Below are 23,880 nucleotides of genomic sequence, written 5' to 3'. Positions count from 1 at the left end.
CTGAAATAGCTACAGCACTCATTATAGGCCTATTATACCAACTTTATGAAAACAGGTCTCCGTGCCCTTGTTATTTGTTAACAAGCCGCTGTTAGAGGGTTTCGTTAGTTTTTTGTGTGTGACATGGCAGTGGGTGTGTGGCTCTGCTTTTATTTGACCATGTTGGTAAATAACTTTCAGAAATGACCATTCACCCAATTTGCATACTTTCTCTTCCTTTCCTTCAACTTTGCTGTGCATTTGTGACATGATTCATGCACATTCGTTTGTGTGTTCATCTGTGTATGTTTAAAAGGGATGAAACTGACTCTGAAAACTGATCTTATCCAGCTTAAGACAAATACACTGTTCTGCCTGAAGACATTGTCATGGAAACAAGCTGGTTTCCCTGGGTACCAGAGAGGAGTCCAAATTCAAGCTATACAGACAGAGACAGAGAGAAAGAGAAAGAGATGAGCACAGATAAAAGAAACAAAAAGGGACAAGAAAGCAAAGATTGAACATAATGGTAGGAGGCGTGCATTGCCTTGTTTTCTCTTAAAATGAAATTCAAAGGCAATGGGGCATTATTCGGTTGTGCTCTGCTATATCTCGAGGAAACTAACTTTAAAGATCATGTCTGTTTTAAACTATTTTAAACCCTGATATGTTTTATTTATCAAGCAGAAATCACGCTTCGGTTGTCATTACTGTTAGTTTAATATATTTTTGGCTTTAAAGACACTTCATATGACCAGTAAAAGGCATTTATCACTTTTTCTTTTCACCTTAAATTTGTAATGATTCTTCATAATTATTCTTTTAAGCACTGATCAATGCAGATTTTTATTTTTTTTTATTTAGTCGATTAAAGCTCATTATTGCAGTGGTTTATCAACAGAAACCCTTCAGCTATTCTGAAAACCATTTAATGCGTTGGATAATTTAGATGAAAACACCAAAGATTTGGATTCTATCTTCTCAAAAGTAAGAGTATTTACATTTGTACAAAGTCAGACATGAGTTGGCAGTATATTAGTTGAGTTTTTTAGAAGATCATTCTTGAAAATAATTGCTATTTGCAGCCAATTAGTGACATGACCTATGATCTACCATATGAAATATCATGAAATGTCATTGTAGCCTCCAATGTGACACCTTCAAAGCTGATCATCTATTTACAGCTACAAAAAGAAAAAAGGAGATCTGCTTTGATAAATCTTTGAAACAATAAAAGATCAAATCACTGTTGATTAAGTACTTTTGGTTCAGTTTGTCTGCACTGGTATTTCAAACTGTATATCTAACACTGGAATATGAATGCCTTTATTTTAACAACAACAACAAAAAAAATAAGAGATCAACATTTCAGGCAGCCAATCTGTCACTTGTGTCCTGACAGTAATATCCTCCTCTACAGTATTGCTCCCTTGGCTGCGATGTGATAACCCAATTGGTTTCAAAGCCATATCTCTGAATAGAGATGGAAACGGCAGTGGTTTAGTGAACTTGACTTTTAGTGAATGAATTTTCTCACTTGAACGTAATATAGGAGATATGCATACGTTGGAATATATTTACATACATTTCCAACTCTAGTCATCTACATTTGTATACAGCACAAGTGTTTAGTTAATCCACCTGTCTGTTATTAAGAAAGGATGCCTTCGAGCTGGATGTATGCTGTGTGTGTGTGTGTGTGTGTGTGTGTGTGTGTGTGTGCATTTGCGTATGTGCATGGTCTGAGAGGAGCTGATAGCAGAACTGCATGGTGGGCTAAAAACGAGGTGCAGGGGAATTGCAGTGTGCTATCTCAAGAATGACAGGGCTGCCATGATTGAGGCTTGCTACACTAGGATTTAGATACACCAGCATTTTTCTCTTTTTCATTCTCTCCAGCCATCCATCCCAGCTTCTCTGCAACTCCTTTTCCTTGTCTCGCCTTTATATCCATCTATTTTGCTTTTTTTTGTGTTCCCAATCTTAATCAGTGTCTCCATTTACTCCTTTTTTATTCCCCATTCCTTTCAAATGCCCCCTGTGTGTCTTTCCCTTTCCTCTACCCTACATCTTTCCACCCTGCTCCCTCTATCAGGTGCGTATAATGAAGGCTCCCCTGATGTGCTCCCAGCTTCCATCCGCCATTTTGATTCAGTACAGCTGTCCATGATAATGTACTGTTCACTCAATCACTCTTTCTCTCCCTTGCCCTCCTTCTCCATCTCTCTTCCTGTCTCCCTGAAAGACACATGCACACATTCGTATTTGCTGGAGCCCCTTGTAACACAGTGTTGCCATGGAGATGACAAATTAGTATGTGAAATGTTGAGGAGGAGACCCATGAGATGAGACGAAGCCACAAATGACACACACACTCGCCATATGTGCACAGAGACAACCCAAAATCCATGTAATGTGTGTTTGATCATTGGAGGGGTGTTACAGTTGCAGCTGGTCCCTGAAGCAGCAACCATCAGATCCGTTATTCTGTCTCTCCCTCCTGCCTCCTCACAGATGGCTTTGTTCATTAGAGTAGTGGTTTAATGACAGGCTTTAAGGTCTAATGCCAATCATCTTTACATTATTCCCACTCCTCCTATAGCCCTCATTATTCATAACTTACTTTTTTGTGCGAGTTCCTTGTATAATTTCAGTTATTTCTCCACCCTTTTCGGTTTTTCGCCCCTCCATCTTCATTCTCATAATTTTTTCTTGTCTCTCTCTTTCTTTCTTGTCCTTGAAAAAAAATGACACCATATTTCATGTGTGCTTTTATTGTAAGCTTTTATTATGACCTGTACTTATGACTCAAAGATAAGTGATCTCTAGCTGCTCTGTGAGGGAAAATCGCCGCCGGACTCAGGCACCCTGGAAAATGAAGCTTTAAAAATTCTGTCAAAGAGTGTCAGCCCCAACCATGATCTTCACATAATGATAACTTGCTGCTGCTTCTTCAAACTGACCAAAATGTGTTTGTGCATGCTTCCAAATAACACATAGCATTGCAAAATCAGATATCAGCATTAGACCCACCCCGTCCTCCTCCTCTCCTTTTTACTTCTGTAATTTAGAAAGAAGAACAGCAGGATGCAACAAAAGTGAAACTATCCAGCCTTGAACAGACCATGTAAAAAGTGCTTTTTGTTACCAAACTAATAAACAGATAAATGTGGAAGAAAGCAAAGCAAAGTGACCTAAGAAAGGTCCCAAAGTCTTGAAGTTAAATTCAAGACCACAGTTTTTCAGACTGAGAACTTATGGTTATTGTTTTAAGTGGAAATGCTCGCCAATGTCGTTTCAGAAATACTTGTATGGGTTGCATCTGATAAGGGGACCCAGTGACTTATATGGATATTAAAGTTGGAGGACTTTAAGCTACTACTTAAAAACAATAAGACTTCTGGACAATGTTCTACTTGCTGCTGAAATGTCTCATTCAGATTATCAATCTGTCCCGTCTTCATCAGAGAAAAAAGTTAAATCACATGAAGGTTGCACCATATGAATGTTGGATAGATTGAAACATTGTGTTAGAGATTTTAGCATGAAGCTAAACAATGTCTGAGGAAAGAGGAAAAAAAGTGTTTGGTTAAACAGCTGCAACTAGATCTTGTTAGTTGATATGTCTTTCATGTAGGTAATTAATCAAGAGGTTTATACAGTGTTTCATATTTGCAAGAAGACGAAAACATCTTTTCTTAATCATCAAGATATTTAACTGTAGAGGATATAAGAAATAACAAGAAGCAAACCCTCATGTTCCAGGAAGCTTGAGCCAGCAAATACTAAACAGATGAATTATTAAAACAAAATTATTATTTAGGTTAGCGTTAATTTGCTTGTCAGTTGATTCACCAATGTCAAACAACCGAGAAGAATGGATAAGCTGCATTTAATATGCTTTACAGTAAAACCTTCCAGAGAGACAGTAACTTGGTTTGAGGGAACTGCTTTCTCCTCTCTTTTATTCGTTTAACTTAATCTAATCAAGTTGTATTGTGAAGATCAAGGTCTGTTTTGTAAGAGGCAGAGAAAAGCTATTGCTGCCAGATCGTAAACCCAACCACACTACTACATACTATTAATCCGGCTTAATGTACAACAAAAGGAAAAAAAAATCATTAAAAATCTTAGTGTTTAAAATAGCCATATATGATTAATTTCCTTTTTTGTGCCTTCATTCTGTGTTTCATTTAATTTCTTCCACTGTATTCCTTCGTTCTCTGTCTCCCTCGCCTTGATCGACAGCGCTTTCCACAGGATGAAGTGTGACATGTGGTGTGTATGTCAGTGTCTGCCTCAGTGTTTACTCTGAGCTAATACTGACTCACTCCATTAATCTGAGCTACAACAGATCCACTCCAACCTGCCCACTTGAGAGCGAGCATGTTACTGTGTGTTTTAGGTGTGTACGTACACCAACAGCACACATGCTCGACACGTGGTCTTCTTCTTCTTCTTCTTCTTCTATGGGTGTGTGTCACCCCTGTATGCATTTCACTGTCTGATTTGTGCATGAGTTGTGTGTGTGATGTAATAGAACAAGGAGCAAGTGTTTGCAGGCCAGAGCTTCCAGATCGATGCAGAGATGCTTTATGTGCTCCTGTCTGGTCTAATGACGTATCTGTAAATTAGCAACAGAATGGTGGAGCACCACACTGAAACCTAATGGCACCTCTGTAAATTACCGCTTGAATGCTGCTGGACGGCTGCGTGTGTTCTTATTGTGAACAGCTTGCCCCCCCGTCTTCTCTCTCGGGCACCTCATCTACATTTATCTGCGTGTGTGTCAGTGGATATGTGTGATTGTGTTAACATTTGTGGCTGTTCTTTCCGTCTATGTGTGTGTGTTTTTGTGTGTGCTTCCCTCTTTCTCGCTCTCGCTCCTCTCAGTAAAGACTAGCCCGAGGCCCTGAGTTGGTAATAGCTTTTCTGACAGCAATACACCAATATTTACAGAGACCAGCACCCACACACATAAAAAAGCATAAAGTTGTCGGCACACATACACTTTTAAATGCTTGAATGCAGATATGCACACATGGTTTTCTTTTAGCAGCATGCACACACACACACGCGCGCTTAATTAACATGCTGGGAGGGAAGGAATCACACACTAGGGGGAACTCGCACACATGCTGGCAAACAACGTGTTGTTTCTCACTCGAATATTGGCATTCACAGTTCTGTTTTTTCCTTTTTTTTTCAATGCGAGAGAAGCAAAGAAAGACAATTTGCCACAATTGGCCTTTGAATTGTGATATATTCTCACTTTTTCCTTCTCATTATTTTCTCTGTGTTATATTCACTCAAGTGCGGCCAATTCCATTTCAACACTTCTCTCTCTGCCTCTCACTACCTTAATAACCTATTACACTTCAGTCTATTCATTATGTGGCAATTCCCCCCACCCTGCTCTCCAGCAGTTCCTCAGCAAGTGTCTTTATGCAGCTTAACCTATAGTGTGTGTAAAATGCTCTGCTGTTCTCCTCAGTATTGCAAGCTACAAGATGGTGGTTATGCCGGAGGCTCCTCAGAGCATAGAAAAAGAGGCCAACAAGATGTGCAGAGAGGAATGGTGGCGTGAGGCCAGAAGGGAGGTGTTTGGGATGTAGGGATTGCTGTGAGGAGGACACAGGAGCGGATGTATAGGAAGGGAGATGCTTTGGTGGGTAGGGGGGTTGTGGGTGGGAACGAGGCAGATAATGTCGCCTCTGCTTGTTTACGCTAGCGAAATGGTATGATCGTTTTTTCACGCAGATGTGTGTGTAGGTGTGCATTCCTCTGCCCGCTTGCATATACGGATGTGCACTGATGTGTGAGTAGGTGTGAGATAAGTAAGTAAATGTGAGTTTAAGGATGATGGATTGCAAAACCTTGGTCTAGTGTCCTTGGGGGTCACAAAGGGTGTGCAAGGTAAGTTGCTATTGGCTGCCTGCCTGTTACTCTGAATTCTAATTGGCTACTCCCGCCTGCTTTGGCTGCCATGGTGCTTTCGGGATGCTGTTCTTCATCTTCATCCTCAGTTTTTGCCATCCTTCTCAAATTCCTTCTAACCCCTGCTCTTACCGCACATACTTACACTGAAGCACACATTCTGGTTTTTAACAAACATTGTGAAATGAGCCATGTTGTCAAACAAGACCACATCACTTTAGACTGCCAGCACAGCTGTTCTCTCAAAAGAGAGGAGGGCAGGTTTCATAACGAGTTTGGAACGCTACACACTCACGACCTTCTCTCTCATATCCACACGGTTTAATCTCTAACCCACATGACTGATCAAAGCTTGTTTACCCACCACACTGTGGTACGATTAGAGGTATGAAGGGAAGTGTTTCTTCCAAGTGCTGGAATCAGTGAGGCTTTGCTTGACAATAACAACATTTTCAGCATCTTAAAAGATATGTTTTTGTACTGCACATCAAAATCAAATTTAACCAGGACCAGCTGAGATTTGCTTTACTCAGCTGGCTCTGATGAACACCCACCGTTTTCATCTCTGAGCATTTTGTGAAGAGCAGCGTGGGAAGAAGTATTATAGCTTGGAAATTGTGCTAATCACTAGATAATGTTCAACAACAGTGTAGCAGTTTGACACTTCTTTGTTCTTTCTCCCCGTTTCCTCCTCTCCCATTCCTTCTCAGCTCGCGAGGAGTACGTTGCCACCTTCAAGGGTTCTGAGTACTTCTGCTATGACTTATCGCCCAACCCCATCCAATCTAGCAGCGATGAAATCACACTCTCCTTCAAGACACTGCAGCGCAATGGCCTGATGCTGCACACTGGCAAGTCAGCTGACTACGTGAACCTGGCACTAAAGAACGGTGCTGTGTCACTTGTCATTAACCTCGGCTCTGGGGCCTTCGAGGCCTTGGTGGAGCCTGTCAACGGCAAGTTCAACGACAACACCTGGCATGACGTCAAGGTCACCCGCAACCTGAGACAGGTAACCAGACAACAAGAGGTAGAGGAGTGAGCAGCCAAGCAGAGAGGAGATGATAAGCCTTAAAAAACGAAAAATTTAAAGTTACAAAGGAAGGGACAAAAAAATAGGAAGCGGCAGATGGATGAATGGATGGAAGTTTTAAAAACTGACAGTGCAGTTTTAAATCATTCTAATTGAGCTGTCAAGCAAAGAATAAAATCCCTAACACATGGTTGCTTGGTGCTGATTATCAGAATTATGATTTGATGCTTTTCTCTGTTTTATATCAATTAACATCTAAATCGTTTTTTTTTAATGAATGACTGAGAAAGAAATCTGAAAAAAACATCACCTATGGCTCTTGTAAATTCTGTTGGAATCCAAGCTTTTTTCACCCCACTGATGCCCATCTCTCCATGAAGTCAATGCCACCAGCTCTCCAATCGAGAATCAGAGGCAAGAGAAAACAACTATGAGCAAAAAACTGATGACAAAAGGGTAGACTCTATGACCACTGAAGGGTTTACTTATTAAATAAAAGATGGATTTATCAGATTGATGTGTTTGTCAGTCAGGGTATTAATTTTGTTTGACAGTTTTAGTGTGTATTATACTTTGGTGAACCACAGAGACGGCTGCAGATGTTCCAGAGGCAGTGGGCAGCTGAAAAGACTGTAGTCTGCAGCCAGAGACTAATCAATGCAGAAGCTACCGTCAGTGGTCTCTTGTTCAACTGCAGTCATGCTGTGGTAGTAAGAAAGTATCTGAGGTTTTGGTCTTAGTTTACAGTGGGTTAACCACCAGACCAGCTCTGCTTTCAGCTCTAGGTGAGTGCTTTTCAGTCGAGTGTGTGCTTACGCTTGAGTGTGTGAATGAATCAGAGTGGGAGTGAACAAGAAATCATTGAGGATCACTAGCACTCAGATGCTTGTAACTTACCTGTGCCCTGCCTCTACCGTTTGCCTGTCTGTACTAACTTGACTACTAACTTTACTAACCTGCTAGTGAAACTAACCACCATCCATGGAATGATTCATTCTACTAACCTAACCTGTGCCCTTCTCCTAGCGAATCCACTCCAACCAACCTACTAACCTCTCCAGAGGCCTTCTAGCTTTCCTTTTTTTGTTCCCGAAGTTGTTCTGTTCACAGTTTTTTGCTTTCCTTTCTCCCCCTCTCCTACAAAGCACTCAGGCATTGGACACGCTATGGTAAACAAACTCCATTGTTCGGTAGATATCATTCTAATTGTTTCTTAGTTTGGGTTTTCCCCGTGTCTATTTCCTTTTGAATCATAGACATCAAAACTAAACCAATAAAAGGATAAATCCGGTTGGTAATCTTTTACGCTTATAGAGCCCGTCCCCCCTCTTTGCCAACCACTTTTTTTTCTGTAAACCCCCCCCTCCCTATTTCTATTGTTTTTTTCACCCCATCACTCTGTGACTTACATGTAGGCGTGCACAGATTGGCTCATCCCTCACCTGCACGCAAGTGACGAGCCCCACCCTCCCTGCATGGTGTGACTCAGAAATCCTTCCCCTCTCTGACTGGTCCATAAAGTGGATAGAGAGGTTCCTTCTCCCTCCTTTTTTAATCTTCTTTTGATTTTTTCGTCCTACACTCTGCCACTGCATGTTCTCCATGGTGCCTCAGAGTCATCCTGTCTTTTTGTTGTCTTTTTTTCTTAATCTACTGTCTCCTCTTTGCCAGAGGTTGCATGCAGAGAGAGGAACAGGCTGCATGTTTATATATTTATGTGTGTGTGTTTATGTGGAATGAGCTGTATCCCATCTAACACCTGTGCGCGTGTGTACATCAATATCCGTGTGCTCGTTTGTGCGTCATCCCATTCAGACTCGCTGATCCAACAAACCCCCCCCAGACCACAAACTTACTAACACCATCATCACAACTCACCCTAACAACACAGTAACATAACATCATCACAACTACTAACAGCATTGAAATCAATAACCCTAACCTCAGTAACCCAACACAGCTTGTCCTGACATAAGTAACATAACTTTGCCTGCTAGCAGTGCAACAACTAACAAATACTAACATGTAAATAGTACTAACACCTATTGTAAAGCACGAAGATGCCTGTGGAGACTTACTAACACTTGACTGGCTGGGCAAGTTTGCCTGGCGATGCCAAGCACTGTCAGTGAAAGTGAACTGTATTGTAGCAGGAAAGCAATGTGCTCACAACTTTATGGGCAGTTGAACATGGTCAGTAATGTACTGAAGAATATCTTAGTGAAAATATACTACTAATTGCAAATTACATGTGACAGCACGGGATCACAGTGACAGCTAAAAGCCCATGCACGGGCCATTACTCAGCAAAATGAGCAGATTAAATTATAAGTGCACCAGTGTCACTGAAGGTAAAGCATTTAGAAATGTTGTGGTTTGTATGCTAGGAAGTTAATCAAATTGCATTTTCTACCTCAGCTGTAAATGAACTTAGAGTCTGAGGCATAAAAATACTGTGGCTCAATCATGGTTCATGTAACTTATAAGGCAATCTTTTTATGCTTTATTCTGGTTGTTAAAGTTAGTACTAGACAATCACTGGATAGCAAACTCGGTCTAAAGAGTTACAAGTAACTTTTGGTGGCAATACAAATCAGTCATACACAGGAATCAGTCACCATTCTGCATTCTAGGATTGTTTTTTATGGACTAAAGATGGTAGACTACATACTTTGATTAAGGTAGTAGTTGGTGTCTTCCAAACAGCAGAGAGAATGATAGAAGGTGGCATTTATCAGTGTGTAGCAACATATTTTTAGTGACAGTAATATCAGCAGTTACACTTCACAGTAAGCACTGATCCAACTGCACCAAATCAAAGTCCCAACAGCTGCACAACTGCCCAGGTCCCAAAACCAATCAGGCCTTTTCCCCACCAGAATGCATATACACTGGTTACCAGAGTAAAGGGGGCTAATTTGGCTGGTCAGCGCCTAGCTAGTGCTTAGCGCTGCCTTTGGTGTGAGTATATAGCGTGTCCTTTCCCTGTGCTTTGTTATGTAGGTGACGATTTCTGTGGACGGGATCCTGACCACAACGGGCTACACACAGGAGGACTACACCATGCTGGGCTCTGATGACTTCTTCTACGTGGGGGGGAGTCCCAGCACTGCTGACCTGCCTGGGTCCCCTGTCAGCAATAACTTCATGGGCTGCCTCAAAGAGGTGGGAAGCATGCTTAGTAATCTATATGTGCCTCCACATAGAAAACTAACAATGATCGACAATATAAACACAACAGTACTGATCATTTACATGAGATAATACTCTGCAACTTTATGTAAAGCAACTAACATTGTCTTTTGAGAATGACTCTTTTTGAGAATTAACCATCCACATAAGCATTTCCTTCATTAAAGATATATCAATTTTTACATTTGATTATTGCCCACTGTAGTTTATACTTATGCTGCATATATTTCTTCACACAACACAAATATTCCTATCTTTCTCACACTGTCTTTCTATCGATTTCCTCTATTCCAATTTTATCAGGCATCACGCAAACATTTTACACACGTTTTCTTTTAATGCACACACATACACAGAAATCTTTTGGCAAACAGTCCCAGACACACATATCCTCCCCAGCATCAGACGGAATCAGTGATGAGTGTCGTTGAGGGAGTAGATACAGCACTAAGCACCAACATGCTAATTAGATACGCCACAGAGATGCTCCATCCATCCGCTCTGCTTGAAATGGGCCACAACACAGCAGCAGAAAAACAACGCACATGAAGCACTGATGAGAACACACTCATACACATGCTTCTGCACTTTAACACAATCGTGGTGTGTATGCACTCATATGCGTACATGAGCAAATTTCCCCAAATATTCCGACTAAAAGACAAATAAACAAACAGTACATATGAGCACGTCTCTTTAATGCACTCGACACCACAAAAACTTTACATCTTTGTACTCGTCAAATACATACCCCATCGAAGTTTCACTTTCACTTAGACAAATTCACACAGAGACATAAACACACAACCAAGCAAGCCGACAGATGATGTGCCAAACAGAGAGCTATCTGTATCAGTGGTGAATGCACTCTGTGTTGCTTCATTAAGACTGATGGTGTTTAAACAAGGCTGCCACAGTCAAAGTGAACCCTCCACTGGCACATTTACATATTTAATATGATGATATGATAATCCGTGTGAGCAAATTAAGATGTATGCAGTGAATCACACGCACGAACAATCACAGCTATAACAATTTTGTGCATTTGATGTGGCGTAGGCACACTCCTCCACACACATTTGTTCCCACATGGTAGCACCACTTTGCAGGAGTTATTATCTTAAAGAGTCCCCGTCCTTCCTATACATATTAGCACAAATGCCCCTGACTAACAAAAACATGAAAAAAGGGGGCAAACAGGAATGTGAAGTTCGGGGTTGTTGCCCGCAGGTCATGCGAGTAGGTCCGGATTAATAAACCAGAGCCTGTGTGTGCTTGTCTCTGTTAGCATCAGAATGCTCCGCACAAGCACGCTCTTTACACTCAAGCTGCTCAGTCATAAGGCAGACTGTGTCAGGGAAAGAAAAGAGAGAGACAGCAAAGCAAAGAGGATAAAATGTGTAAAAGCGATCATGCAAGAGGAAGGGTCAACTTGGATGTTTCTAAAGATGAGGTTGGAGTGCTTCACTGCTCTTACGATTGCTGTTTTATCATAAAAATACTAGAACATATGTATGAGAAAAATAAATTTCATGGGTTATTTCCTGGGTAAAGAGATTATCAGTTATAATTTAAAAGAGCTGGTTTCCACATATGCACAGTTTTCCTCTCCTTTTTAAAAAGGGAGAGCCTTTTTAAAACCTTTTTCTTCTTTTTTCTTCTTTTAATAGAGAAACACTGAGTAGACTATTGTGTGCTATATGAATGGTAAATTAAAGAGATACAATAAAATAGTATTACTACCGGCAAAAAAAAGCCTATATAATGGAAGGCTTTCTTTCATTCAAAAATGAATTCAGGTTTTATTCTTTCCTCTTCATGTCCTCCCCTGAAGGTGGTGTACAAGAACAATGATGTACGGTTGGAGCTGTCAAGACTGGCAAAACAGGGAGACCCAAAAATGAAGGTAGGCGCTTTCAGCAGCATGTACAACTTTATTAGCAATGTATTATCCTCTTAAACATAGAATACTTTTTGGATCACAAGCCCCTTTTGGGTCTGTTGAGACTTAAACTGTAAGGATTTTGACTAAATGGGATTACAGTTTTGAGAGGTAGCCACACTCTTTCTCCTTTTAGTCAGTTCACAGCTACAAGCTGACTTTTTCTTTCAATGTCAGACTACAAAGGAATGATTTTGGCTTTGATTTTCACTGCAGTGATTTAACAAACCAAACCAAACAAACTTGCAGTAATAAAATCTCCTAACATTTAGTTTTCTTTCATCTACCCCAGGTGAGTGGTGTGGTCTCCTTTAAGTGTGAGAGTGTTGCAACGCTGGACCCTGTGACCTTTGACACCCCAGAGTCTTACGTGGCACTGAGCAAGTGGACAGCAAAGAAGGCAGGATCCATTTCATTTGACTTCAGGACCACAGAGCCGAATGGGTTGATGCTTTTCAGCCACGGCAAACCCCGACAACAGCAACGCAAGGACCCACGCACCCCTCCTACTGTCAAGGTGAAAATTATATATTTTCTAATAGAGGAAGCTGAGCGAATATATACTAGGCAAGGCAAGGCAAGGCAAGGCAATTTTATTTAACTTTTTTTTTTTTTTTTTTTTTTAATTAAAAAAAATTTAAAAAATTAAAAATAACTACACTATGCAACGGTGACCAGGCCATTCAAAATTCTATTAACCAAACATAAATATGTAAATAGACTGAAAACTACTTTTACCGCACTGATGATGTAGTATTTATTTTTGTCCAGAATTTTTTTAATAATAATGATAATAATAATGCATTTTATTTTTAAAAAGCGCCTTTCTTAACACAAGGACACTTTACAAAACATTAAAAACGCAATAAATAAAATAACACAAGTTAAAAAGAGCAATGAGGCTAGAGGTAGAACAGAGAATGCAGCTTTAAACAGATGCATTTTAAGATTTGATTTGAAGAGGAGTAATCGGATGTCTGGTGGCAGTGAGTTCCAGAGTTAGGGAGCAGAGCGACTGAAAGCTTTTAACTTTAACTTGTATAGAGACTCAAGTGGTCTTATCGTTGTTTCACTGCCCTTACCCTGGCATTTAACACAATATGTTATGTAAAAAAAGATCAAAGAGTGCATCGATATTTTTGGCCGCATCCAAGGAAAGACAATGTCTGAAATTGTATATTTTAGTTTAATTCATTTTTCAATATGCTAAATTAAGATTTTAATCCAGTATCAGGCCAAGATATTTAGAATCATAGATATTTAAAACCCTTTCTGAGGTTTGAGTCTGGACCCATTACTCCCTAAAAGAGTGGCAACAATACGCAGGAGTTTCTTTCATATACCCTTTTATATTCCAGGTTAATGTAGAACCCCCTAAAGGATTCCTAAAATAGCTCTCTTCTAAGACATTTTAGGTCTCTTTTAAATCATCCTCCACCAGACGAATTGAAGCAACCTCAGATCATAATGCTGCACCCACAGGTACGGCAATAGGCATGATGGATGCAACTCTCCGTCAGGAGTTGATCTGAACTCATCAGTTCACATGACCTTTATCCATCGCTCCAATGTTAAGGGGTTTTCTTTAGGCTATAGAGCCGTTTGGTCCCAATACCTTGATTTTCTTCCCTGCAATGTACCAATGGAAATGCTCTTGCATTCACTATTAAACATTGCTATGAGTTCTATTGTTGAAACATTTAAATGACCTCACACATGACCACAACCACAGCCAGCTACAATTCTTCCACAAAGGTTTACCACAATCTTTCTAGGTTTTAATAATGCATCGGACAGTTCTTAACCCAATTTATGTTTCAGCAACCTCCTCGGTTGTTTTGTTGATTGATGCAGACCAATAATTTGACCCTTTTGAAGTAAAGAAACATATTTTCCCTGACCACAGGAAGTGTCACCTGACATGGTTATTTAAGGAATGAGATGCTTCTCAGTTGAGGTTAGATAACTTGTTGCCAGCTGAAACATATCAATTACTGCAGTTAACTTCCAATGGAGGGCTTAAATGCTTAAATGCTTAGTAAATTGCAGGTGGTGATATCTTTTTTTGCCAGGCAGTTTAAATGTTAATAAACCCCCAGTTAAACTGAACAACACTGCACAAAGAGTCTCATACCAGCAGCTATACTTATTTGCAGTCGTTGACCCTGTATTTCACAGAATACTGAGGCTGTGTGTGTGTTGAACATACAGGTGGATTTTTTTGCCATTGAGATGCTGGATGGGCACCTGTACCTGCTGCTGGACATGGGCTCAGGAACCACCAAGACAAAGGCCATCGACAGAAAAGTCAATGACGGAGAATGGTACCACGTTGACTTCCAAAGAGATGGACGCTCAGGTACGCTCACTGCTCTCCCAGCTGTATCGACAAGGTTGAGGTGGAGAATGATGACTTGGTTTATTGAAACATTATAGCAAATTTGTCTATCTCTATTTAATGAAAACTTTGTTGACTGAATCCGATTTTAAAGATTTAGCATTGATCATCTTAATACAATTTAGATACAGAAGTAGGCTATTAATTAATTTATGTGTTTATTGTTTGATCATTGAGACTATAATTCCAACATTTGGTTGTCAGTTATAGTTGGTTATATTTCTCAAAAGTGTGAACACAATTGCTTCAAGCACATGCTGCCAGTTAAAAATACTGTTACTAGATTTATAGAAATATTTATTATAATATCCTTTGTTGCACACTGCAAAAGTATTTTCATCAACTGTGTAGTTGGTACAGCCTGGTATAATTACTGTTCTAAGTCTGTGTTAATTATAGTCTAAATGTCTTTAGTAGAGGCTGCCAGTACTCTCAATGAGTATCTTGTTTGTTTACTGTAACTGTACTATTGTTTAAAAAATAAATATAAAATATTGGATGTAGCACTTTTAAACCAGCTGGAGTGGGCAGAAATCTAGAAAAGGTAACAAAAAAAAGAGAGCAACAAAGAGCAGAATGTGAAAAGTCTCTCTCCTGCAGCTCGTTCTTCCCCGATTTCCCTCTCTGTTCTAGCCCCCTTCCATCTTATTAGCATGGCAGTCACAAGAACTTCATGTACTCTTGAAATGCCAATGGCAGAACCAGGGGCATTGTTTGGATCTTTTGGGACTTATCAGAGACAGTTGCATCATTTCAAATTTCAAGATCCTAATAATTACCTGCATAGTAATTACCTGCATAGACCATTTCGAGATTTTGGCAATTAAGAAACGTTTAGGGGTGCAGCCGCAGATGCCCGGACCTAACTAAGTCTAAGCGCAAAACTCAAACCTTACTCATCTGTTAAGGCTCTTTTTTTTAACCCTTTTGTCATATTATGTTCTTTTCTTTGTACTACCACCTCACTCAATATGTCCAAAGCTACATTGTCCAAAGCAAGAAAACGGACATGAAGAGGTGCAGAAGTGTACTTTCCTCTCAGAACACTGGAATTACAATATGCTGCAAATTTTTGCCTAGCGATACCAAAAGGTGACTGCCCACTCCAGTTTCAAAGGCACTACCTAATGACAACAGTCTGTGGAGTTTTGAAATTTCAATTGCCTCTGATTATAAAAATGATGTGTGGTGATGATGATGAGGAGCACAGAAAAAGGGAGAAAGGATTATGATGATGGTAGTTATAATGGTTGCAGTGGTTGTGACATTGATGATTGTGATGAGTATGTTCCAGCTGAAGGTCATAATGATTACTGTGGTTGTTTTGATGTGTTCAGGAACTATCTCGGTGAATAGTGTAAGAACAGCATACACAGCCCCTGGAGACAGTGAGATTCTGGACCTGGATGACACGTTGTACCTCGGAGGGCTACCTGAGGATCGTGCTGGACTCATCTTCCCTACAGAGGTCTGTGGATCGCTGTTGTGTACGCAGTATGTTATACAATGATTGCAGCTGCAGCAATTCGATGCTTCTTTAATTAACACAGAACAGTTTGTGATCATCAGTTAAAGTTTTAAGTAATTTTCTTGAAGAAAACTGTGGAACATTTGATAATCCCAACCATTCAAATAGCAGAATTTGCTGCCCTTCCTATCTTACATTAAGATAGATATTATAGAATATTACGTATTTACATTTGGACCAGGCGTTCTATGTCAGATAAATCAAGGAAGAAAATAATTCTTAAGTATTTTAAGTGTTTTGGTTCCTGGTTCAAATCCCAGCTGGGGTCTTCCTGTGTGGAGTTTACATGTTCTCCCCGTGTACGCGTGGGTTCTCTCCGGGTACTCCAGTTTCCTCCCACCATCCAAAAACATACATGTCAGGTTGATTGGTGACTCTAAATTGACCCTAGGAGTGAATGTGAGCATGGATTGTTGTTTGTCTCTATGGGGCCGTGTGATGGACTGGCGATCTATCCAGGGTGTACCCCGCCTCTTGCCAAATGACAGCTGGGATAGGCTCCAGTCCCCCCCCGTGACCCGAGAGTTGGATTAAGCGGATATAGAAAATGGATGGATGGATCATAACAAAGTAAATCTCTGTAGATCTTAGATACCTTTAGATTAAACTAGCACTCCTATTTATTACATCTTTAAAGAGGTATATGAAAGTTTGAAAAACATGTAACTTTTTCAGATATACCTTGTAACCACAACTCAACACTGGTGACTTCTTCCTCAGGTGTGGACGGCTTTGTTGAACTACGGTTATGTGGGCTGCATCAGGGACCTGTTTGTTGACGGGCAAAGCAAAGACATCCGAAGACTAGCTGAGGCCCAGAGGGCAGTGGGGGTGAAGCCTTCGTGCTCCAGAGAGTCGCCCAAACAGTGCCTATCCAACCCCTGCCAACACAATGGCATCTGCAGGGAGGGCTGGAACCGTTACGTCTGCGACTGCTCTGGGACGGGCTACCTAGGACGGTCTTGTGAGAGAGGTGAGAACAACAGGATAGGAGGCTTGAGATGAAGAGGACGGAAATAATGCTTTTACTGGACTTTTGTCAGATTGCATTGTTGTATTCAGAAATTATAATGATTCATTCTCAAAACAGCAATGAATGGGCTGACTTAAAAGAGTAAGCAGCATTTTGTGATGATTCATAAAACGTCATGATATAAAATGCAGTCAGAATGACAGCTTGCCATTTGCTTTTTGTTTTGAGAACACTGAGAAATGCCAAAGGGATGAGTGACAGAAGACAGATGATGTGGGGTGGAAAGTGGGGGGCCTTGAAGTCAGAAATAACCCCATTAAACTACTGGAAATATATTATGATCATCATTTATGTTGGGTAGTAACATTTTTATTCATTATACCTTTGAGTTGTGCTTTTCCTCCCTAAAATCCCCATCCTAACAGATTACATCAGCATGACGGTACTTGCTCTGATGTGCTAAAAAGGTACCCTCATAAAAATTTATGGTAGATAAAAATGTGTCTAAAGTCTTATTAAATTTTTTTTTTTAAAAGCTGAAATTGAGTTTAAGAAGGTTTACCTTCCACTACATCCCTTGTGATGCAGATAGAAAGCTGAAAATGAAAAGAGGACGACAGGTTGGGAACAGATTTGGTTAGGTGGAGACAGAAAATAAGGGCAAGAAAAAAGTGCTCAGCAACAAAAAGAATAGCAACGTTCGTTCTCTATCTTTGGCTGCATCTTTTTTATATTTGAAATTACACATTTTCTGTGTCACAGGCAGAGTAGTAAAATGCAGGCAGGGAATGAAGAGGAAGAACAAAGGTGAAAGAGAGGAGGCGGGAGGAAGCATAGCTGCAGACAGGACTATGGACTGCTGTAGATGTAGTGACTGGGAATCGATGAGAGAGGAATTGTGCAGAAAGCAGGGAGCAGAAGCTCTGACAGAGGAGGGTGGATTCACTGAGCTGGAACCGCCATATGACAGCAGGTGAGGAGAAGAGGAGGAATGGGAGATGGGAATAGAAAATCTGACAGAGGGGGAGAGTTATGAGAAACGGTATGAATTCATATCGAAAGAGAAATGACAAGTGGGAAAGATTGGCGAAGGGACTGATACAGGCCTGTTGAAAGCAGCAAGATGGAGTCAGACAAGAAGAAGAGAAGAAATGTTGTTTGTGTCACAACTGCTGATGCGTCTCAAGTGATGATTTTACCATCATCTAACAGCAGATATACCGTACACAGGCGCTCACCACTCTTCTGAAAGGTGTTGATATGAAAATGTTTTATTTCAAAGGACAAACCTCCGCAGTGCACTCTCTTCTTTTTCTTAGCTCCATCTTCCTGTTATGTCTACATATTTCTTCATCCCTCTCTGTGTGCATTGAGGGGTCACTAACTGGTGGTTCGGTGGATTAAAGGAAGCACAGATGGAGAAGCAGATGGAGAGAGTGATTGGCCGTGTTTATGCCTTCTACCTGTGGTTTCTCTATCCCTTTTTCCCTCCCTCATTCTCTCACTCTCTCTTTTGTTCCCCCTCTCTCCTCTTTAATGAACGAACATGGCCGTCACGCTTTAGCTCTGAGATCAATTGTTTTTTTTTTATTTATAACTCTTTTAAAGTTTCCTCCTGTCTTATTTAATGATTTGATAAGTCACAAGTCCTGTATGAGAGAAGAATATTCAGCAAATTTACGAATATATCACGTTTTGATATGTCAACACATCCAAACACAACCCTGCTGCTAATGTGCCAAATCAGATAATCTTAAAGGAAATATAAAGATTTGCTATTCCGTCAATGTTTTCATGTTTACAGTCAGACCAAACAAACTATTATGTAAATATACTGTACAAGATGTACATCTAGTCATAATGACGTCAGCTGGAAATGACCATGTTTGGACAATAAGATGGGGTAGGAGAGTGATACTTGAATGAACAAAGTTAGCCACTTAATGATAATATTTTTATTTGTTTTTAGTAACACCAAAACACTGATCAGCAGACATGAATTTAGTAAATGACTCCACAATTATTTATGGACAGAATTGATTGACTTAGTACCTCGTGATTAAGTTTACACTTTGTGAATTAAAGTCTATCGGAGTCTGAGATGGTTTGAGGTCGATGCCTGTCGAATCTAAATGGTAAGGAACTTCCACATTGGCCTAATTTTGGTGGCTATATTCTTCTTTTAAATACAGTTGCTATCAACCTACTCTGGGCGTCCATAATAAAACTACATATTTTCAAGGGCTGCTGATAGGAATGCAGAAGTGACATAAATGACATACTGCATCTGGACATCACTGTCAGTGCTTTAGTGTTGGGTTCCCATTTTAAGGTTAACGTGAAGAGCTGAATTTAACATTTTGCACAGATTTGATCAAATATTTAATGTCGATGCTGCCTTTATATGCTTGACCAATTGTGCACTTGCCTGAGGTTGAATCCAGGAATGCTCTGGTCTATTTTCGTATTCCACAGTAAGAAATTAAGAAGCGTGAATGGTCTCAAAAAAGTGCATGTACTTGGTTGTTCCAGCTTTATCTTAGTAGGATACAGGCACTGTAGCTTGGAAATTATTACATTTTTGGACATTCTTGTCTGCACTTTTATAAAATTTCCTCTGGCAGAGAAATGTATCCATTGAAAACAGCCTTCATGTCACCTTGAAGCCTTGTAAGCCTTCATCTTTGTCACCAGTCAAAGTTAACCTTACCTGCTTATTTTGGATTTAGGAGGAAGCCCAAGTACCAGGAGAAAACCCACATAGGGACAAGAATAACATGCTAACTTGTTAGCCCACACCTACCAATAACTATATTAGCTCATGTCTTTACCTTCCCAAAATATGCCCATAGGTCATATGTTCATGAAGGTTGACACATCCCCCTGATTACATTAAAAGAATATGTGATCTACATTTGTTGTGAAGTGTAAACATGGTGTCCATGAGGGTGACAGTAAAGAGACCTGATCGTGATCGACCTGACCCTGATCTAAGCTTAACCAAGTAATGTTATTGTAAAAAAAATGTTTTAGTAAAGTGTTATTGACTGAATGTAACTCAGAAGTGAAAAAAGCAATTCTCTTATGTTGGTCTCGATCTCGCGTCACACAAAGCTTTAGGGTTGAAAGTGCTGCACCATCCAACCACCGTCTTTTGAGGACTTTTTGGCTTGTTATACAAAAGACTTGGGAGTGACGTGGAGGCATTCAAATTAGTTTCTTTTCTTTCCTGCCATTATTTAAGGGTATGAACAAACAACTCACATGCTTGTTTTAATAGGAGAACATGTTGGTTTGACCTAAACTTAAGATCAATAAAGGTACAATTATCTACCCTTAATTGTTAGTGATACCCTTAAAATTAAACAAAGGTCAAGGATAATTTCTGTTTCTTACAGGGTACTTTTTTACAGGGATTTTTTTTATCAGTCCCTGAAATGAGGTTGCAAAACAAAAGGCATGCTTCCTTAACAGTTAAAAGAGCTGCTTCTCTGCTCTGCAAGAATGCAACTATGAGAATTGGTACAGTTGGTAACAGGTTGTCATTGTACATACTGATTTGATTCAGTTTTCTGTTTACATTACTTTATGTGAGGTTAATTTATTTGTAACAACTAGATCTTTAGGAAACATCGTGTCCCAGAGACGGATAACACAAAAAGCATATAGAGATAAAGATATAGATGGTTACATGCCTTTAATGGTATATATCGAATATTACTGGCCTCATCATTTACTTATTCTGTTGGTACGATCCATCTGGTTCATGCTACAGGCATCTAACAATTTGTGACAGCCAGTTTATATTCTGCTGTCGTTTTCTTTTTCATTTCCTGGCATAAACAGGCCTGCATACTTCCTTTACACCAAGTCTCCATCCTCAGTTCGCCTGGTAGTGAGTTAGGTGCTGTGGTGAGGAAAATGTAGTCAGCTGTCTCCCTTATCAAAAATGCATGCATGTGTGTGCGCCAAGGCGGGTGTATGTGTGGCTGTTAGTTATGTTATCTGTGATATAACAGGCCAACCACCTTATTTTTTCCTCAAGTTAATGAGGATTCATTTGCATTTTAGCCAAGAGCTTTGCTGTCTCTCCCCCCTCCTGTCTCTCTTTCCTGCTCTGTCCTTATTTTCTCTCCCCTTGCTCTCACTTTGCTAAACCCTCCTCTGTTCACACTTAAATTCACTCACTTATTCTGACAAGCACACACACACACACACACATAAAAGCACACACTATCTCTCTTTTTCCCTCCTTCTCAGCTCATCTGTATTCATGACGCCTTCCTCCCTTCCTGTTCTCTTGTTTTTGCCTCGGCTTCAACCGTCTCCCACAGAAACATAGTGAGCTAAAACGAAAGAGGAATTGTGTGGAGAGATATAGGAGGAAGGAAAGAAGGAAGAGAGGAAAGATAACGATACAGCGGCATAGAGAGTGTGTTTAGCTGTGTATGTAATTGGCCAATAAAAATGGGGTTCTCAGAGGTAAACAGTTTAGCGGTTTGGGATTGGCCACAGCAGGTTGCAGGAAGAGAAGATTATGAATATGTAAATGAGTATGCAAAAGACATTAAAGTGGGATCACCTGAGCTTGTTACATTATGACTCCAGGGTCTTGGATGTCAGCGACAGTGGCTAATACACTCTCCACCATACATTCTGATTTAACTGGATAACAGGGCCAGCCAACCAGCTGTGGCTATTTTTGCACTCTCTTCTCTAAGGCGAGGGAGTGATGATGAATTAGGGGTGGAAAATGATGGCATCATTTTGTAGGAAGCAGATTTTGAGTCTCAACATGTCGTGGTGGGGGAACAAGGGAGTGTAACTGTAAATACTTTGTCTTGCTTAAATCTGATTCACCCATTGTGGAAATGCTTTTGTCCTCGCCCACTTCATGTGTTTTTTTCCCTGCCAATCATCTTTATTTCAAGTGTCTTTTTTTTTTTCTCTACCCAACTCCTTTTCTTCCATCATCTTCCTCCGCCTGTCTGTCATATTCTCCTTTCCACTGTCATCCCTGTCTTATCTGCCCCTCTCTGTGCTTCTTGTACAGATGCAACCATCCTCTCTTACGATGGCAGTAAGTTTATGAAGGTGCAGCTGCCTGTGGCGATGCACACTGAGGCGGAGGACGTCTCGTTACGCTTTCGCTCCCAGCGGGCCTATGGCGTTCTCATGGCAACCACGTCCCGTAACTCCGCAGACACCCTTCGTCTAGAGCTGGATGGGGGCCGTGTCCGACTCACTGTCAACCTAGGTACACCCATGCACAAAATTGCAGTATCTAAAACATATTATAATTACCTGTCAGGGGAATGCAGCTAATACTGGCCTCTTGGCTATTTCTTGCCTAGAAATATCATTAAATGTTGATTAATAATTTTTTCTTCCTTGTTAAATCAACTTGAACTTCGAGATAATTCTGCTGTTTTTAAAGTCCATATGCATTATTCAAGACAGGGTGTTACTGCGTTTGGCAAATTTTTAACATTTTTAAGGTTAATATACAATTTATCTGTGAATACACACACACACACACAATTTTTTGTGTTGAACAGAGGGTCAAGCCCCAAGCTGCATTCTCTGCTTACTCCCAGCAGACCTGTGCATCCCCAACGTCTTCAAAAATCAATGCAAAAAACAGAATATGTACAAGTACACACAAACAGTACACTTAACATGTAACAACTGCTCTTTTTATTGTTAATTTCTCTCTTTTTTGTTAATTTTCAGCCTCACTCTTTCACAGTCTCACACAAATTCACAAGCTAACACACATCCTTATAGAGGGGTGCATGTGTTGGTCTCTGGTTGTCTGCAGCCACGTCCTCTCCGTGGTTGACGCCACACGACACACCGAGGCATCGTGGGTGACGCAGGGGCTTAAATCTTCCAAGCATTTGCTGAGATTTTTGCTCTGTTTGGGCGACTAAAGCACTGGGACATGTTCGGTGTCATTAGACAAACTGAATCACATGACCCATCTCAGTCTCCTGCTGTTTTCGACTGGTGGCTGAAAGTGTCGCCCAGATCAGAGCAGCCAATGAGCACGATGCTCATGTTGTGAGAAACTTTTATTCTTGAGATATTTGAATTGAAAAAAAAAAAAGAAAAATTCAAAATTGATTAAAATTCAAACACAAGGAAATTTTATTTGCTGCACACTGTTGTAAGAAAGCATACAGTCTGTCTTACGGACCTGTGACAAAAGCAAGTGTGTGTTTTCTCAGCAGTGTGTGCACATGTCTGTATAAATACAGTACGTGCAGGGTGTGTCGATGTGTGCGTCCCCAGGGCGTGGAGAGTATGTCTGTATGTGCAGCATTAACCCTCTGCTCTGCTCTCCCTCCAGACTGTATCAGGATAAACTGTACAGCCAGTAAGTGATCCTCCATCTCACCTAACTCCTCCCCCTCCCTCTTCCTCCTCAGTATGTGTGTGTGCTTTTAATGTGTCTGACTATTTTTTACTACCTTTATCCTGTTAGTTAATTTCATCCTAATCTCTTATTCAACATATCTTTGTACCATGTGTCTGTGTGTAGATACACGTGTGTGAGTGTGTGTGTGTGTGCGCGCGTTGGGCAGGGGAGGTGTACATATGCGTGTTAGTGTCTGCATGTTCAGCTACACTGCAGGAGAGGTGCGATTTTTGCTGAGGGCCAGGGTTTTCCAGGTCGGCCATTTTAGCAAAGGATAGATGGACGAGAGGATAGGGGGGTTGAAGGGAAGGGATAGGAAAAAAAGGAGAAGAGGAAAAGGATAGAAAGTGAGTGGGAGGTGTTCAAGTGGAATTAGTTGTATGGAGAAGGAAGAGCTGAATTAAAGAGGCAAAGAGAGGTAGCAGGTGGAAAAATGCAACCCAGAGCTGCAGGCTAATTATGTCTCCTTCATACCAG

At 40.5% G+C, this 23,880-nt stretch overlaps 1 protein-coding gene across 16 annotated transcripts in view; it reads left to right on the top strand.

Moving 5' to 3' along the window:
* nrxn1a (neurexin 1a) overlaps positions 1–23,880 on the top strand; it is a 57,725-nt gene that overhangs the window by 13,993 nt on the left and 19,852 nt on the right. For 6 of the 16 annotated variants that reach the window (XM_075457233.1, XM_075457227.1, XM_075457229.1 and 3 more), the window contains 10 exons: positions 6,627–6,928; positions 8,095–8,118; positions 9,953–10,114; positions 11,976–12,047; positions 12,376–12,600; positions 14,295–14,442; positions 15,819–15,949; positions 16,730–16,982; positions 22,036–22,239; positions 23,335–23,361. In XM_075457233.1, coding sequence (XP_075313348.1) covers positions 6,627–6,928; positions 8,095–8,118; positions 9,953–10,114; positions 11,976–12,047; positions 12,376–12,600; positions 14,295–14,442; positions 15,819–15,949; positions 16,730–16,982; positions 22,036–22,239; positions 23,335–23,361 — 1,548 coding nt within the window. The remainder of the gene's footprint in view (positions 1–6,626; positions 6,929–8,094; positions 8,119–9,952; positions 10,115–11,975; positions 12,048–12,375; positions 12,601–14,294; positions 14,443–15,818; positions 15,950–16,729; positions 16,983–22,035; positions 22,240–23,334; positions 23,362–23,880) is intronic. The other 10 variants (XM_075457232.1, XM_075457231.1, XM_075457225.1 and 7 more) reach the window with 3 other exon arrangements.

The sequence above is a fragment of the Odontesthes bonariensis genome, chromosome 23 (assembly GCF_027942865.1).
Source record: "Odontesthes bonariensis isolate fOdoBon6 chromosome 23, fOdoBon6.hap1, whole genome shotgun sequence".
NCBI lineage: Eukaryota > Metazoa > Chordata > Actinopteri > Atheriniformes > Atherinopsidae > Odontesthes > Odontesthes bonariensis.
This window is presented reverse-complemented; position numbering and strand designations above follow the sequence as displayed.